Source organism: Epinephelus lanceolatus, chromosome 10 (assembly GCF_041903045.1).
Source record: "Epinephelus lanceolatus isolate andai-2023 chromosome 10, ASM4190304v1, whole genome shotgun sequence".
Classification (NCBI taxonomy): Eukaryota; Metazoa; Chordata; class Actinopteri; order Perciformes; family Serranidae; genus Epinephelus; species Epinephelus lanceolatus.
The window spans coordinates 15,739,970-15,755,921 of NC_135743.1; the positions used below are offsets into that span (position 1 = coordinate 15,739,970).

General features: G+C 40.8%; 2 protein-coding genes across 3 annotated transcripts in view; both read left to right on the top strand.

The window, feature by feature from the left end:
• The window catches only part of ncapd2 (non-SMC condensin I complex, subunit D2), a 33,457-nt gene extending 24,262 nt beyond the window's left edge, over nucleotides 1–9,195 (top strand). For both annotated transcript variants that reach the window (XM_033640791.2, XM_033640793.2), the window contains exons 26-32: nucleotides 3,011–3,188; nucleotides 3,278–3,372; nucleotides 3,576–3,656; nucleotides 6,153–6,336; nucleotides 6,413–6,581; nucleotides 7,018–7,137; nucleotides 8,890–9,195. In XM_033640791.2, the coding sequence (XP_033496682.2) occupies nucleotides 3,011–3,188; nucleotides 3,278–3,372; nucleotides 3,576–3,656; nucleotides 6,153–6,336; nucleotides 6,413–6,581; nucleotides 7,018–7,137; nucleotides 8,890–8,972 (910 nt within the window). In that variant the 3' untranslated portion in view covers nucleotides 8,973–9,195. The remainder of the gene's footprint in view (nucleotides 1–3,010; nucleotides 3,189–3,277; nucleotides 3,373–3,575; nucleotides 3,657–6,152; nucleotides 6,337–6,412; nucleotides 6,582–7,017; nucleotides 7,138–8,889) is intronic.
• Nucleotides 9,196–10,681: 1,486 nt separating this feature from the next.
• nppcl (natriuretic peptide C-like) lies at nucleotides 10,682–12,861 on the top strand. Its single transcript, XM_033640794.2, has 3 exons — nucleotides 10,682–10,935; nucleotides 11,669–11,829; nucleotides 12,061–12,861. Exons 2-3 carry the CDS (start codon nucleotides 11,731–11,733, stop codon nucleotides 12,355–12,357), a joined length of 396 nt encoding a protein of 131 aa, XP_033496685.1. The 5' UTR covers nucleotides 10,682–10,935; nucleotides 11,669–11,730; the 3' UTR covers nucleotides 12,358–12,861.
• Nucleotides 12,862–15,952: the final 3,091 nt, after the last annotated feature.

The window sequence follows — 15,952 nt, forward strand, 5'->3', positions numbered from 1 at the left end:
CAAAAAATAAGTAAGAGTCGTACTATATAATGACAAACTGTCTGTCTGTGTGTCTGTTCCACGTCTTTCTCCTCACTGACTTGGTCAATCCATGTGAAATTTGGCACAGTGGTAGAGGGTCATGGGAGGATAGGAATGAAGCAATATTACATCAATTGGCCAAAGGGGGGCGCTATAGCAACCAATTGAAATTAGAATCTTTGAATGGGCATATCTCATGGCCCGTATGTCACAGAGACATGAAACTTTGCACAGAGATGCCTCTCCTCATGAGGAACAAATTTGCCTCAAGAACCCATAACTTCCAGTTATACAGATTTTCCGCCATTTTGAATTTTTTTGAAGAACACTTAAAATCGATCTCTTTCTAGGAAGTTTGACCGATCTGCATGAAACTCGGTGAACATAATCTAGGGACCAATATCTAAAGTTCCCTCTTGGCAAAAGTTGGAAAACTTACTAAAACTGAACTTCTATAGGGCAATGACTTTAACTATCTGCCTTTCAACGTGCTACCTCAACTACTAATGTATGGTTTTAGCCCACTAACTATCCCACTATTGGCAATGGTACTACTGTACTTTCAATAAAGCAATCGTACTATCAAATTCACAAAAACTCTGTCTGAATACATTGCTCTTCTTAATGGGTTCATCTGACTATTTAATCCGCTATTTCCTATGACCTGTATCCCAAACACACACCATGTGAAACTGTACGTGGGCAACTGTGCACTCATTGGGTATGGACTAGTAAATATAATAAGCAGTATAAATAAAGGTATACTAGTATAAGACTAGAACTAAAAGTGTGAACTATACAAATGGAATTAAAAACTAAGGACCCTATTTAAACGATGTGTAGTGCATGATCTAAAGTGAAGGCGCAAGTGCATCCAGGGTGTGTCCAACTCCTCTTGTGCAAATTAAATGGTGTATAGTCTGAACACAAAGAAAGGCACAAATGGCAAAGGGGTTGTATTTAGTCCCTTAGTTGATCATTGGTGTATTTGGACACAACATGAATTCAACCGATCAAAAAGTCAACTCCTACTCCTTTTAAAAGCCAGGTGCACCTGCACATGGCGCACTGCTATTTTACACAGCAGATGCAGCAAATAAGAGACTCAAGCTGTTTTCTACCGAGTATAGGTCAAGGTCAAGGTCACATTTATTTCTATAGCACATTTAAAAAGACAGAAGTCACACAGGTTCAAAAGCTAACAAGAGAAGGTGAGTTTTTAACTATGATTTAAATCTTCCCAGGGATTCTGCATGTCTAACATGCGATGGCAAGCTATTCCAGAGCTTGGGAGCAGCCACTGAAAATGCTCGGTCGCCTTTAGTTTTAAGCCTTGATCTGGGCACTTAAAGCAGCAGATCACCTGAAGACCTAAGGGCTCTGACTGGATTGTGAGTTTTTAACAGCTCCGCCAGATACTGAGGGGCCAATCCATGTAAGATTTTAAAAACAAACAACAGAATTTTGAAATGTATTATAAAATGAACAGGAAGCCAGTGTAAGGACATCAGAACAGGTGTAATATGGTCCCGCTTCTTGGTGCCAGTCAGGAGGTGAGCCGCTGCATTTTGGACTAGCTGCAGGCGACGAAGGGAGCACTGATCTAAACCAACATAAAGAGAATTACAGTAATCAAGTCTTGATGATATGAAGGCATGAATGACCCTCTCCAAATCCTTGGAAGACAAATAGGGCTTAACTTTAGCTAGCAATCGAAGCTAATGAAAAGAACCTTTCACAACCGTGCCAGTTTGTCTTTTAAGATTTAGATCAGTGTCCAGAGTCACACCAAGGCTTTTGATCGACCCACTGATATTTGTGGTGAGGGTGTTCAAATTATGAAAAGAGTAAGTAGAACATTCTGCATATCCAAAGACAATAACCTCAGTTTTCGTATCATTCAAATTAATTCTGGAGTATAATCCAATGAGAGCAGTAAAGTCACTGCAGCAAATATCATGGGGCATTTAAATACCAAACTTAAAAGTGTAGTTATGAACTTGACAGAAGAAACTGAATTAAACTTTTAGCTTCTAAAATCATCAGTGGTGTCATGCTGCTTCTCGTGCGTAAATGCGCACAGCATGTCTCTTAATGGGGAGTCGGTGCAGCAACTCCACAGCTCTGTTATATTCACATTTTAGAGAATATAATTAATATTTTCTTTGTCATTTGTGTATTATTTCACCCATTTGCGACCCATCCTAGTATCACTGTTTGTGCATGCACATTGTGAGCCCACCTATGTATGATGCACCCTTTAAATAGTGCAATGATACAGCACCAGTCTGACTTTAGACCAGGTTTTTGTCGGTCAGGGGTGCAGTTGCATTCTGGTGCCTCAAAAAATGTAATCGCCACCAGTGTGCCTGACTGCACCTCATTTTTAGACCTACTCACCCATGGGCAAACAGATGGGCACAAATACATTTGTTACTTACACAACGACAGCACTGGCTGTGAACATGAAGACAACAGTTGTGCTGCACAGTGCCCTGATTTTAGCTGGGTGTAAGATAGGGCCTAAAGTTACAAGGTAAAGTGACACAGTATGATTATATCAGTCTAATTTATATTTCAAACACCAGAATAGTATATCCTGTGATTAAGTTGTGATATTTCATGTTGTCTGTATTAATGTAGTAAAATATAATCTAGTATATGATGTAGTAAGATAGTCTAACATAATTATCATATGAAGTATAATATATAGTCTAAGGTGCCATGTAATAGTAGTAATAATATACTATAGTACAGCAGTATAACAGAATATCAAATGTACAATGGTATAGTATGGTTAAGTATAGTACACACAGTATACAAAAGCAAGAATCAAAGTTTGAGTTTGACAACAAAAAACCTGTTCATGAAGGACGCTGTCACTCATAGTAAGAAACTGTGTGAGGAAATAGTTCTCGTCTCATCATCAGGTCAGCCTGAAGAGATCTGACATTAATCAGCCAGTAATTTACGTCCTCTCCTCCTCTAGGCTCAGCGACGAGGTTCCTTCAGTGAGGCAGACAGCTGTGACAGTTCTAACTCAGTTGGTGCTTAAGGATGTGCTCAAGGTCAAAGGTCAAGTCAGCGAGGTGGCTGTGCTGCTAATTGACCCCGAGCCTCACATCACTAGCCTGGCCCTGAACTTCTTCAATGAGCTGGCCTCCAAGGTACACACACACGCACAGACACATATCCAGAGCCCTTAATGGAGCCTGAATAATTGGGAGGGTTTTTAACTCTTGGTGTTACCCATCAGGACAATGCGATCTACAACCTGCTCCCAGATATCATCAGCCGCCTGTCTGACCCAGAGAGAGGCATGACCTCTGAGGACTTCAACACCATCATGAAGTGAGTGTCACGGCTCTTCAGTATGTGTCTTAAGTGTCATTTGCAGCCCTCGTCTACTGAGGATTCGTCCATACTGAGCAGGACTCGGCAGGCCCAGGGAAAAAATCGTGACTTGTTTAAGGAGCTTTCGATGGAAACGTTGACAGCTTTGCTATTTTGAGAGCTTTGTTTAGATGCTGTATTGTGTGTTTGTGTGTTTTCAGACAGCTATTCTCCTACATCACCAAGGAGAGGCAGACCGAGTCTCTGGTAGAGAAACTGTGTCAGCGCTTCAGGACTGCCAAGTGAGTAAATCTCCACTTCACCTCCTTCTTTCTCATCCTCACACCTTTCACCTGCATCTTGTTTTTAATGTTTCCCTGCTCATTTCAAGCATCTGTGCAAGATGGAGGGGTTGACGCGTGGGTAATTAGTGGGTGTTTTAAATGCTTGAAGAAAGATTGAAAATTAAAGCGAGAGGTATTCAGAAATGAGTCCTTGCCCCACTCGTACTTTGCCCAGTGTGCCTCTTTTTCGAGCTCAGTATGGACCTTCTGCCTGGCGCAAGGGCCCTCGCTATCACTCTTCATGTTCCCAGTCGTGTTTTGATCAGTAGTAGCAGTACTCGTGCATGAAAAAGATGCACTCAAATAATTATGCAAATGTATAAAATTTGATAAGAATTCCTTGTCACCCGCAGTCCGTCTTCAGCCCTCAGTCACAAAAAAAAAACAACCATTTAATTGGAAAAGAGTGCTTTTTACACACCGAATTTGGCTTTATTAAACATCAGGTCTTTGGCAGGCAAATTATTTTTAATTGACGATTTAATCATCTAGCACAATTATTATGAACTGAAACTTGGCTGTACCGAGACGACAGTGCAGCAGCTCTTATTGAGTCAGTGCATGACAAGTTTTTTTATGAGCAAAGCTAGAGAGCGTAAGAAAAGAGGTGGAGGTGACACTTAGTTTCTTATAATTCTTTCTGGTGCAAACAGATGTCTTGCTTCTTTTGAACATGTTGCTCCTCCATTGAATTCTTTGTTTTGAGCTGCAGGCCAGAAATCTTGGTCTTGTCAGTTAAATTTTAACATCCACGTTAAGACGATAACAAAAAAATAGCCTTATGTCACCTTAACATGACACCAAGAATTTACAGACTTTTGTTTAAGAAAGTTCTACATGTGATTAGCTTCAGTAGACTCAACTACTGTGCTGTCTTTACTATCACACAGCTGCTGCTGCTGAGTCGCATCTCTTCAGAGTTTTCATACCTTTACACTGGCTTCCCCTTTGTCAAAGACTTCATTTTAAAATATAACTAAAGTACTGAATGTTTTAGGTCCAGAATATATTTCTGATCTATTGCTCCAATATGAACCGTCCAAACCTCTCAGATCATCAGGGACAGGTCTTCTTACTGTACCCAGAGTCAAGACTATACACAGAGAAGCAGCGTTCTGTTCTTATGCACCACATAACCAGGACAAACTCCCAACTTGAGATCTGTTACAGCTCTTTTCTTTTAAATTGGTTCTTAAAGCATCTGTTTGCCACTGCATTTCAGTAGGTTAAAAACTTGGGACTTTTTATTCATACTTTGCACTGCACTGTGTTTTACTGTTTGATTTTATTTGGGCTTATTTTCTTATTTGTTTGTCATTATTTTCTTATTATACTTAATAAGATTTTCAAGAACCATAAATGATACGTAACTATTACTATCATTACACAAACATACACAAGACAAATAAAAAATAAAGAGTAGGGCTGCCCCCTGTAAGTCAGAAATTCAGATCATCAGTCTGAGAGCCCTCTGTAGACTGAGAGTCCAGCATGTTTTGTTTTGTTTAATTCTTTGTCAGTCAGTGTGCAGTGTACTTCTGGGGACGTATTGGTCCCCAGATTTAGCTGTAGAAGGAGCGCTCCCTGCTTTCACATCAGGAGGAAGAGATTTTGCCTGGTCAAGCACCGAGATAATTTTTGGCTTTTGTTTGATATCAATGACAAAAAATGTTGCACATTTCCGATCCGTGGTTTGCATAGTTAGCTTTTTTACTAAATTACACGAGTGTCACTGTTGCGCTAAATGTCTGCTGAACCCTGTTCAAACTCAGGCTCACTCCTAATAAAAACACATTACAAAATAAATAATAAATATAATTCAAATATATATTTTTAAAAAATGTCACTGTAGTTATCTTAACAACATCCCATCATGTAGTCAACATTAAGCAAGGCATAAAAGGCTCTCCAAATTCACTCCGCTGACCCAGTAGATTTTCAAGTCTCTATGTAAAAAATAATGTTTTTTTTTTTTTTCTCCTAAGGATACACATGCAGACAGTTCTTTTATCCATTTACCAATACTTGGACTGTTTATAAAGCAAGTGGCACTAATATTTCCCTTGTTCAAAGATGTTACACAAACAAACTAACATCGCCTCTACAGTTCACCTACACATCTTATTCACTCATTTTGTTATGGAAACTGTCTTCCTGTATAGTTGGGGAATGTAGACAGAACAATTGGCCCAGCCGGGCCTCAGTCTGCCTCTGACTCATGCTTTATCCATACCCCCAGCTCAAAGGAAGGACATTTTACATTACACAATGGCAAAGTGAATTTAGATATAAGAGGTTGCTGGAAAATGAGATTTGGTCCAAATGCCAGGGCAAAGCTATATTCATGAGTAATGAGTTTTTATGTTGAGGATCGAGCATTTCTATGCATTTCACATAGTTTCTAATCAGGTTTGGTCTTTAATCCTGATGACTCTCATTCTACCTCTCTCTTAGGACGGAGCGTCAGTGGTGTGACTTGGCCATGTCTCTGTCTCTGCTGTCCATGTGTGAGCGCGGTTTCAAGAGGCTGCAGGAATGCTGGGAGTGTTACAGCGACAAGTTAACGGAGCCTGGAGTCTACCAGCCTCTGCTCTCCATCATGGCCAAGCTCCGCCGCGGGGCCAAAGCCCAGTTCAAGGTGTTGTACACATCCCAATTTCCAAGTAGATTCTGATTTGAATTTTGTGCTTACTGATGTTCATTTGTTTCCCCAGGCCCAGATAGATGAGTTTGAGAAGCGGCTGACTGCAGTTCACACACGGGGGCTGGAGAACGTGGAAAGTCCTGAGATGGATGAGGAGAACCAAAAAGAAGGAGGACCCTCTGAGAAGACAGTCACACGCACACCTCTGCCCACCAGAGGTCGTACGAGATCAAAAAGAGGTCAGTGCCGTAGGATTTCTCTTTAAAGGGTCCTGTTGTAAGGCCGATGTCGCCCGATCAAAATACAAATGCAAGTTTGTATGGAAGCTCCAGGTTAGCTTTACATTTCCAAGGGACATTAACGAGAGTTGTAGAACACAATGCCTCCGGACACAGTTGGATAGACCTACAGCCAATCAGAGTTATGAAACATAATGTAGTGTTGCGCAACGGACAAATGTCAACAGACTATGGCGTGCAGAGATGAGCTGTGATGGTGTAGCATTAATGTGTCTGTGAGAGAGTGTTGCTGTTTTTTGCAATCAGAATTTGAACTGGATTTTATATTATTATTAGTTTTTTATTATCATTATTATTATCATTGTTATTAATAATATTATTTGTTGTTATTTTTGTGTGTGACCAAAAAAAAAAAAATGTTCTGTGTTTGTTGCAGGTCAAGCAAAGCCCTCTGTTTCCAGCCGCGGCGATGACAGTTTCGTTACGCCTCAGAAATCTCGCAAGTCCAAGAAACCTGTGATTACCTTCAGCAGTGATGAAGAGGAGGATGAAGAGGGTAAGTGTAGCCACCTTTTTAAAGTGAAAATTACTTTTAAGGATTCTTCTGCCTATCAACTTATATTCTCTTTTTTTTTTTTTTTTTTTAATTACAGTAAATGAGCTAACATGATTCTCCTTTTAATGTGTATCTTTAGCAACATATATTTACATAATATATAAATTACATTTATTTAGACCTGCAATTACCCACCATAACTATATTTTATTTATTAAAATGATGATACTTCTTGTGTTTTTGTCTGGCCTATAAAATGTCAGAAAGTAGTGCCTGTCACAATTTTTAAGGGCCAAGGTGCCGTCGTCAAATATTTTGTCTGACCAGCTGTCCAAAACCCAAAGCCACTTGGCTAACTGTCACGCTAAACAAATAAAAGCCACATATGCTCACATTTTAGATGCAGGAACGAGGCAATGTATGTTATTTTTTTACTTGAAAATTACTAAACAAATAATGAATTATCTAAATAGATACTGGATACTTTTTTCTAATCTCCTTCCTCAACTAGTCGTTTCAACTATTGGTGTTATTTATAGAACTAATATTTTGGCACAAGTCAGTGATTTAATTGTGGATCAATACAAGGTTCAGAGTGTTGGGAGCACTGGGCTGAACCACACCAGGTGTCTGTCTAAAAGGATTTAGGACTTTTGCTCTTAAAAGTGAGCGGTGCATTGCAGCAGCACTAATCCAAGATCTGGAGATAATCTTTAATGGATTTGATAGCAAACAACTTGAAAGGATTAAATCAATCTACAAATTAGGAATTAATATAATGTCAACATGTGATTAGCAAGTGGCGAGTACATGGTACATTTTTGAAGTGTTGACACAGCATAAGATTTTCTGTCACTCCTTTCCCACAGGACAACAAACCCACTATCATCTGGTTTTTGTCGTTAGTGGAGAAAGGTTACAATCAGCATTCACTTCCAGGACAGGTACTTTGCAGTAGTTGGGTGTATTTATTGGCTCCAGCTCCAATTGGCAGTGATGGAAACATGACACTCAGGTGGACATGCTAATTTTCGCCCCTTTTGCAGCACCATGCAATGACGGTCCACCACAAAATCCGTCCAAGCAGCACTCGAAAATCATCCAAAGTTAGTCAGCATCGAGTTTAAGATAGAAAGCGAATAAACTGATTAAAGAAGAAGAAGAAGTGACCATTAAAACCTTTCCATTGTCCTTCATGCTGCTTTCTACTGTTTACTTGCCTGTTTTCCGACACATCTGTGATTTAAAAAGTGACAATTTTTTTTTTTTTTTTTTTTTTAGACATACTTGTCTACTGTCTGTAGAGCCATGTTCATGGGTCAGGTCTACTGGCATTGGGAAAGCATAAAATAAATTACACTTAAAATGTGAGTGTAGTGACGTGGAGAGAAGGTCTGTAGCCATAACTGTACAAAAAGAGCAAGCACACTTGATGAATAATGAAAAGGCACCCAGGTGGTGTTGGGCAGGAAGACAAAGTGAAAACGGAAAGAAACTGAAATTATTTAAGAGGCGCTGGATTATTTACACATATTACCATATGTGTATTATGACTTTATATTAATATTTCATTTTTAGTAGCACTTTCTATCATCAATACCAGTGTATCGCGCCACCACTAATTCACTGAAATAAACACTTTCCTGGACAAGTTTTATCTGTGGCCTTTTTGACAGTAATTATTCTACAGCTCGTCTGCAACAACAGCCCATCACTTGCTCGACTTCTAACCTTCATTTATTTTCTCATCAGATGCTGTAATGGCCGAGAGTGAGACCCCGAAAGTGACGACACCCATCGCCCGCTCATCCCGACGAGCTCGCCTCAGAAACTGATGTGTCTTCTGTTGTTTTGTCTTTTTTCTGTGTTTCTTCCTTTAATCTTTTGTCTAAAATGATGCGTTGCATTTTTACATGTTTTTACATTTTAATCTTTTTGTATATTTTTTTTTTTTAAAGATGTCAGTACTTGGTACCAAACTAAAGTAGCCTGATGACATATCTGATGACATAGAATCAAGACGTCTTATAATAAACCCTCTTCTGGTTTTAATAAGAACTCTGCGGCTGTCTGTCTCATTTTGAGCTGCGTCACTCACTGGCCTCTGCACGCTGAAGAAACCTCCAGAGGCTTGACACTAAGAGATGTGCGAAGGGATGGGTGTCTGTGGGGGTTATGTCAAGTAAATTTATACCATCATTACAAGCAGCTTTGAATGTCTGCTTGTATCATGTGTTTGGACAGAGGTGTTTAATGGGTTGTCACAGCTTGCCCAGACAGTATTACAACCCCACATGCTTCTCCACTTCATTTCCCTCAATTTTCCTTTCTTATTCGTCCATATCAGATTTCAGTCTTTATCAGACGAGAAACACTTTCACTCAGTTCCTCGCCAGCGACTGCGGCTGCATGTTGTTTATTTACAATCATGTTTAATTTTTTTTCCTTCTCGTTCTGTCTGACACATTTGCTGTTGCCTCGTTGGCCGCCTCTGTTCTCCTGTAATCAATCTCTTTTGTAGGTCTCCCTCCGCGCTCTGCCTGGTGCTTTTTCTCCCTCCCATTCTCCTCCTCCACCTCCTCCTACTCTGTGTTGCCTACTTTTTCCTCTTACAGCGCTCCTCTCTTCACTGACATTGCATGCACGCTAGTTTAACCCTCCCCTCCCCTCATTGCTAATCTCTCTCCTTTTTCGCCTACTCCTTCTCCCACACGTTGTCCTCTCCGAAAAGATGAGAGGGGTGCATTTCTGTATGTGTGATTGATATGTTATGTAAAGACACTTGCCGACAACAGGCTAACAGTGTGATTGCAGCAGCACTTAGGTTTTATCCGAGGATAAATTTGAGTTAAATGTATTCAGTGGGTGCTAAGTGCAAAAACAGGAATAAATGGGCCCTGTTTATAACTTTAGAGCTCTACAAAGCTGCTTGTTCATGTAGGTATGAAAACATGTTGCTCACAGAAGCTGCTTTAATAGTTAAGAGAGAATATTCACTGACTGCATGCCCAGTATCTGACGTACATTTGTAACTGCTGGGGGTTTATTTACTTGAAATAATCAGAGGCTGCTGAACTTTGAGGTCAGTGTGTTGAATCATGCAGCTCCTGCTAGTGTTGTAATTTGGCGGCGGGGGGTACAGGGAGCAGATGGCACTGACAGACTGTAACTTACCCAACAGAGAGGGGAGGTCAGTGCATGCTGGGAAAGACCCCGGAGACAAAGAGGGAGAGAGGGAGGCTGATATGCACGAGGAGCATCGTCACAGCATAGGAAATGTATAATTCAGGTGATGTCGTGACATGAATCTTTGCAGCTAGTTCATAACTCACCGCTCTCATTGATAAGGCATTAGCGGACATGCCCTTTGACCTTGCTTTGTGCAGCACAGTTTGGCTCACAGAGTGCACACAGTCACCTTGGCAATGACAATCACTCTCTCTGAGGCTATGACATCACTCCAAAGAAAAAAGGAGATGAGGATGAGGAAGATGGGGTGGGAAGGAGAGGAGGGGGGAGTCGTCTCTGGCTCTACAAAACCTCTGCAGCATCCCAGCTGATGCCCCAACATTCAGCTTCTGCCAAGAGGACAGACGCAAGAGGAAGAAAAAAAACCCACCATCCTTTCAATTCCATCACAGAGCGAGGAGTAGGAGGAGTCAGCCGGGTGAGATAGTGATGCTCCCTGCAGGTGCCAACAAGTGAGAGGTAGCCGAGAGACCGAGAACCAGGGAGATGGAGAAGAGTCTGTGAGAGGACAAGAAGACACACAGAGCTCTGAGACAAACCACACAACAGGTGAGCATTCTTAAACTTATCTTTTTAACTAGTCAGATATTATGTTATATTCTTTATACTTAATATCCACTGGAATAGTTTCTCCCAGAGTGAAGGAAGGAGAATCACAGTGAAGACTGGGTATAGCTACGAATGGAACTGCATACAGTAAAAGTTGTTTAATTTTTTTTTTTTAAAGCAAACTACAAATTTTGTAACAAGAAAAAAATCACAACTTAAGAGCCTTTGGTATTATTATAAAGTAATAAAATCAAAATATCATTTTAAGTTCTTTTAGTCATTATTATGAACAGGTTACCACCTGACTTGAGACACTTATCGACCCATAAATTCATAATTATTACATGCAGAAGAAAATGTTCTCTTAAATGAATGAAAAAAACTTGATGTAGTTATAATATATAATAAATGTATCCCGATTCTGTCTTTTCTAGTCATATGTTTTGCTGGTTTAATCTAGAAAAAAAAAGCCTAACCAGGGACGGGGGCTGCAAATTAGCTTGATTTCTTATCTGTGTTTAACAGTGTTTTTCTGTATGTTGAATATACAAATAAAAAATGTGTAAAAATCCAGGAAGACACCGATGGAGGATTGGTTAGTGTCTGGAAAGACTACTCATATCATTTTCCAGCAGATATTTCTTAAAACTATTATTTTATAAAGAGTGTGAATGTATTTTAGTGCTTTTGCATAAATTATTTGCATTTCTAAATTCATTTCTTTATCTTACAGTTGCAGCCAGTGCATTTTCAGTCCTCCTGCTCCAGTTTTTCCTGTCCATCATCTCTGCTGCCATGCTGTGTCCTGTGCTGCTTTGTGCCACTCTGCTCCTCCTGACACCTCTGGAGATGACCGAGGCTCGCGCTCTGCACCCCTCTCCTGATGCTGTGCAGGTATGAAGGGAGGGAGGGAGGTGAAGGGGGAGGAGGGAGGATAAAAGAAGAAGAAAAGAGTGGATTGAGGAGAATTCAGAGTGGATGACGGAGATGAGAGAATAGTGCAGAAGGAGGGAAGGGAGAGCAGGAAAGAATAAGAGGAGAGTAATGAAATGTATCGCTGATTGAATTATTCTCCCTCGTACACTCCCTGACAGTTAAATTGAATCTATTTTTCCTCCTCTGTAGTTCATGGAGCAGTTTCTGGAGCGCTACAATGACCTTTTGACCCTGGACGACCTGGAGAACCTGTTGAACAGCCAACCAGAGGAGCAGTCCACCTTCTCCTCGGGGGCCAAAGCGGCAGAGTACCCCAAATGGGCTGACGCACAAACACAGGCTGAGACCCCCTGGCTGCGCCTGCTGAAGGGCGCTCTGGCCAATCAGAAGAGAGCAGAACCGGACCGGTCACGGAGGGGATGGAACCGAGGGTGCTTTGGCCTGAAACTGGATCGGATCGGGTCCATGAGCGGACTGGGCTGTTAGTGCAGAGAGAATAAAGACTGATGACATCCTTCTTAGAGTATCATAAGGAAAAACACACATGCAAAGGCGTTCACGTGCACTGAAGGGTGTTTAAATGCGTGTAGACTACATGTAGTATGGTGTAAACTTGCAGCGTTGCTAATGTGATTTCATCCAGCGTAGTTTAGATGCTTCACACTGTTGTGGTTGTTTTAACAGAGCAGCTGTAGTTTATTCCATGTGTAAGTATTAAACTGAATATTATGTGAGCTATATTTACATCAGATGATCATCTTTAATTGTTCGGCTTGTTTTTTTATTCTTTTAAGTAAATTGGCACTTTATGTATTTCCAGCATTTGTCTTCGTACAGTTAATGTGATTAGACAGTTGTTAAATTTGTGGCTGGGGGTCGTGTGTAAAATCGGGTTTAATGGACGTAGAAATTAAAGAATGATGGCACCTGTGATTCCTGCTGATTATTTTTGTTTACTTATGATTTGCATGAATAAATGGATTTGACATTTGTGGTGTTCTGCTTTTTGCTCAGAGAAATTCACTTTCACTCTCCTAAATCCCAGTTTGCTAACTGACATGCCTCATCTCAATGTGTCTTCAAATTCTTCTGACAGACATTTTTAAAGGGGTAGTTCACCCCCAAATCAAAATTACATATTTTTTCCTCTTCACTGTTGTGCATTTATCAACCTAGACTAGATTGGTTTGGTTCTGTAAATATAATATGTCATACTCATCCTGAATATTATGGAACTAGATGGCAATTGACCCTTTGCTAATTCCCGCCCCCAGACACAGACTGGCCAATCATAATGTAGCATTGGGCCGGCTCAGACCAGGATCAGACAGCAACACAGCTGTGCTCCATTGACTCTAATGCAATCGTTTCAGATTTCCTTCATTTTCAGGCTGGTTTTGTGGATTTGGAGCTAAATGTTGTGTCTGGGGCACGTCGTGTATTAATGATACTCGTTACCTGGAGAGGTTGGAAAAAGATATACGTTTCTTCCCTGTTCCAAAACCAAAATCAAACCCTGAAAAGTGTAGGGTTAGCTAGCTAGCTACTGAAGATATAGCCTACTGAATGTACACATGCTGCTTTTGCTTTTTAATGATTATAACAGTGAAACAAAGACTGACCCTGCTGTACATGAACCAGTGAAGGGAAGCAGGGAAACTTTGCTGATATTCAACCAGCTCTGTGCCATCACAGTGTGTGCAGATGAACGTTGTTTGGTGTCTGGTGGTGATGATGCCTTTTTGTGTCTGATGTCTTTTTAACCTGTTGTTGCTGCTGAGTCAGTTTGACATCCTGGATATATCCTGCAAACACAGACTGTAGACCCCTCTGTCTGCTTCTCTCTGCAATCACTGTTTTATTTTTCCAAAAATATGATAATATTTCTTCAGGGAGTGCAGTTAGTTACAGTGTGGGCTCTATGCTTACTCCGACAGCTTGTCGGATCATCACAAAGGGGCGGGGCTTAGCAGTGATCAATTGGTTTGTGGTGCTCAAAGCACACAAAAACACTTAATTAACTCAACAGCAATGTCTCTTTCCAGAAATCATGACCTGGTTACTCAAGATAATCTACAGACCTTGTTGTGAGCAGTTTCCTGTAGGAACTACTTTCTCTCTACCGAACTACACCTAGTAGCCTAAATGTATCACTGCACAGAGGGAAGTGTGCATCTACTGCCAGCTCATCTAGCCCCACTGAGGTAGCTGATGTTACAGCTCAGCTGAGGAGGATGCCATTAATGTTTACACCTTGCGCTGTCACAACCCTCTGGTTCATGAGTAGATGCGCGCTTCCTTCTGCGTGGCGGTACGATTGACGGGTGTAATTCTGTCGAAGAAAAATAGTTCCTACATGCACCTGCTAAAACCAAGGTCTGTCAATAATCTTGAGTAACGTGGTCATGATTTCTGAAAAGGGACATTGTTGTTGAGTTTTTCAGGTTTTTTTGTTTGTGCGCTTTAAGCACCACAACCCAAGTAGCATCTAGTTCCATTATCCTCAAGAGAAGGCAGACATCTCCAACACTCAACAACTCACACCAAAACACTCTGGATTGATAAGTAGCACCACGAGTATGAGGAAAAACTTGTATTTTTGATTTGGGGTGAACTGTCCCTTTAAACTCTTAAAGGAAATGGCCACTTTAGAATGAAAATACAGACAGTACTTACTGACCCTCATGCGGACAAGAAGTCCAGTGTCATTTTTAATCCACAAAACTCGTTCGGGGTATCAGAGGCCATTTCCTTTAATGCTTTATTAAATCTTCTAATGCCCGCTGGAAGAAATTACATTTCTTCCCCCATCGTTCTGGAGCGTTGGTGGCCAATCTTAATAACAACTGTATGTAAGATCCTCTACTGCCTCTAAAACTGGTTTCATTCTTGCAACAAAGCCAAGTTCCTGGGGCAAAAATATTGAATCACTCTACAGGGAAACGGAAATGAATATTTTGGCATCTTTGTCAGATAATCTCATATGTCTCACCAGATATTTATAAAATATGTATACATAAATATGATTCGTTTTGGCACTCTATGTACGAGTAATGTGCCCAGTTTGAGGACAAGACATAAATTCCCTTAAACTAAGGGGCAATCCACAAAAGTCCACGATGAAGAAAGGATCGAACTGAGAGTCTGTAAACTGACGAAACCATTGACCTTATTTTCACTTTCCTTGTTAGTTCCATGTTAGACTCTGGTTTCACTGGTCAGTAGGGTGTGTCCGATCCAACCCCACTTCCTTGGATCTCCATGTGTTTCTAGTGGTTTATTTCTCCTACAGACCTTTGTTTCTGATGGCGTTAAGTATCTTCAAGATGGTTCTTACTCTCTTACTTGTTTCTGAACCATGGAGCACAACCAACCTAACGCTGAACATCCCGAATTTGGTGTTTTGGCATATTTCCTTCGAGTTCCAGATGGATGTCACTGTAACAAAAGCATCTGTCCCTCTGTCTTTGCCCACAATACTTCAGAGGAAGGTGAGGGTGTTAACGTCCTCTAGCTCTGCTCCCTCTAACAAAGCTCCAGAACAACAACTAAATGGACCTTGAGGCGATATTGTTTTTCCTCAATTGCTGCTTCCTTGTAAACTGTTTTTTTTATCAGGTTTTGCAGTTTTTACAGAACATAACACAGAAACACTTTCACATAATTGTCATACAATGGTGCAGACATTCAAGCACAAAACTATAGGAGAACAAAATAATATATGGATTTAAACGAGGTTACGAGGGGTTAAAAGGCAGCATTCATCAAGTAGGCTTTCTAGGGATCCCAAATCCTTGAGAACAGGTCAGTTTTGCCCCTAAGTGAATATCTGATCCTCTCTAAGCTCAATATCAATAGGTCTCTAACCCAGTGTCTCAATGGTGGCGTGTCAGGGGATTTCTGGTTTAGCAGAATAACCCTTCTAGCATTAAGTGTAGCAAGGGCTACTGCCCCACGCTGGGATCCAGACAGTGGTGAGCTCACTGGTAAGACTCCAAAAAGAACAATACATCTATCTGAGGGTGTTTGCATGTGTTTGGGAAGAACTGACCACACGACTGGACAAAAGAGATTTGGATTA

What these genes read in the sequence shown, in the direction of transcription:
- nppcl (XM_033640794.2), top strand. Translation starts at nt 11,731, where the DNA reads ATGCTGTGTCCTGTGCTGCTTTGTGCCACTCTGCTCCTCCTGACACCT. An exon ending in CCTCTCCTGATGCTGTGCAG is followed by an intron (nt 11,830 to 12,060) that starts GTATGAAGGGAG and finishes CCTCCTCTGTAG; the next exon opens with TTCATGGAGCAGTTTCTGGA.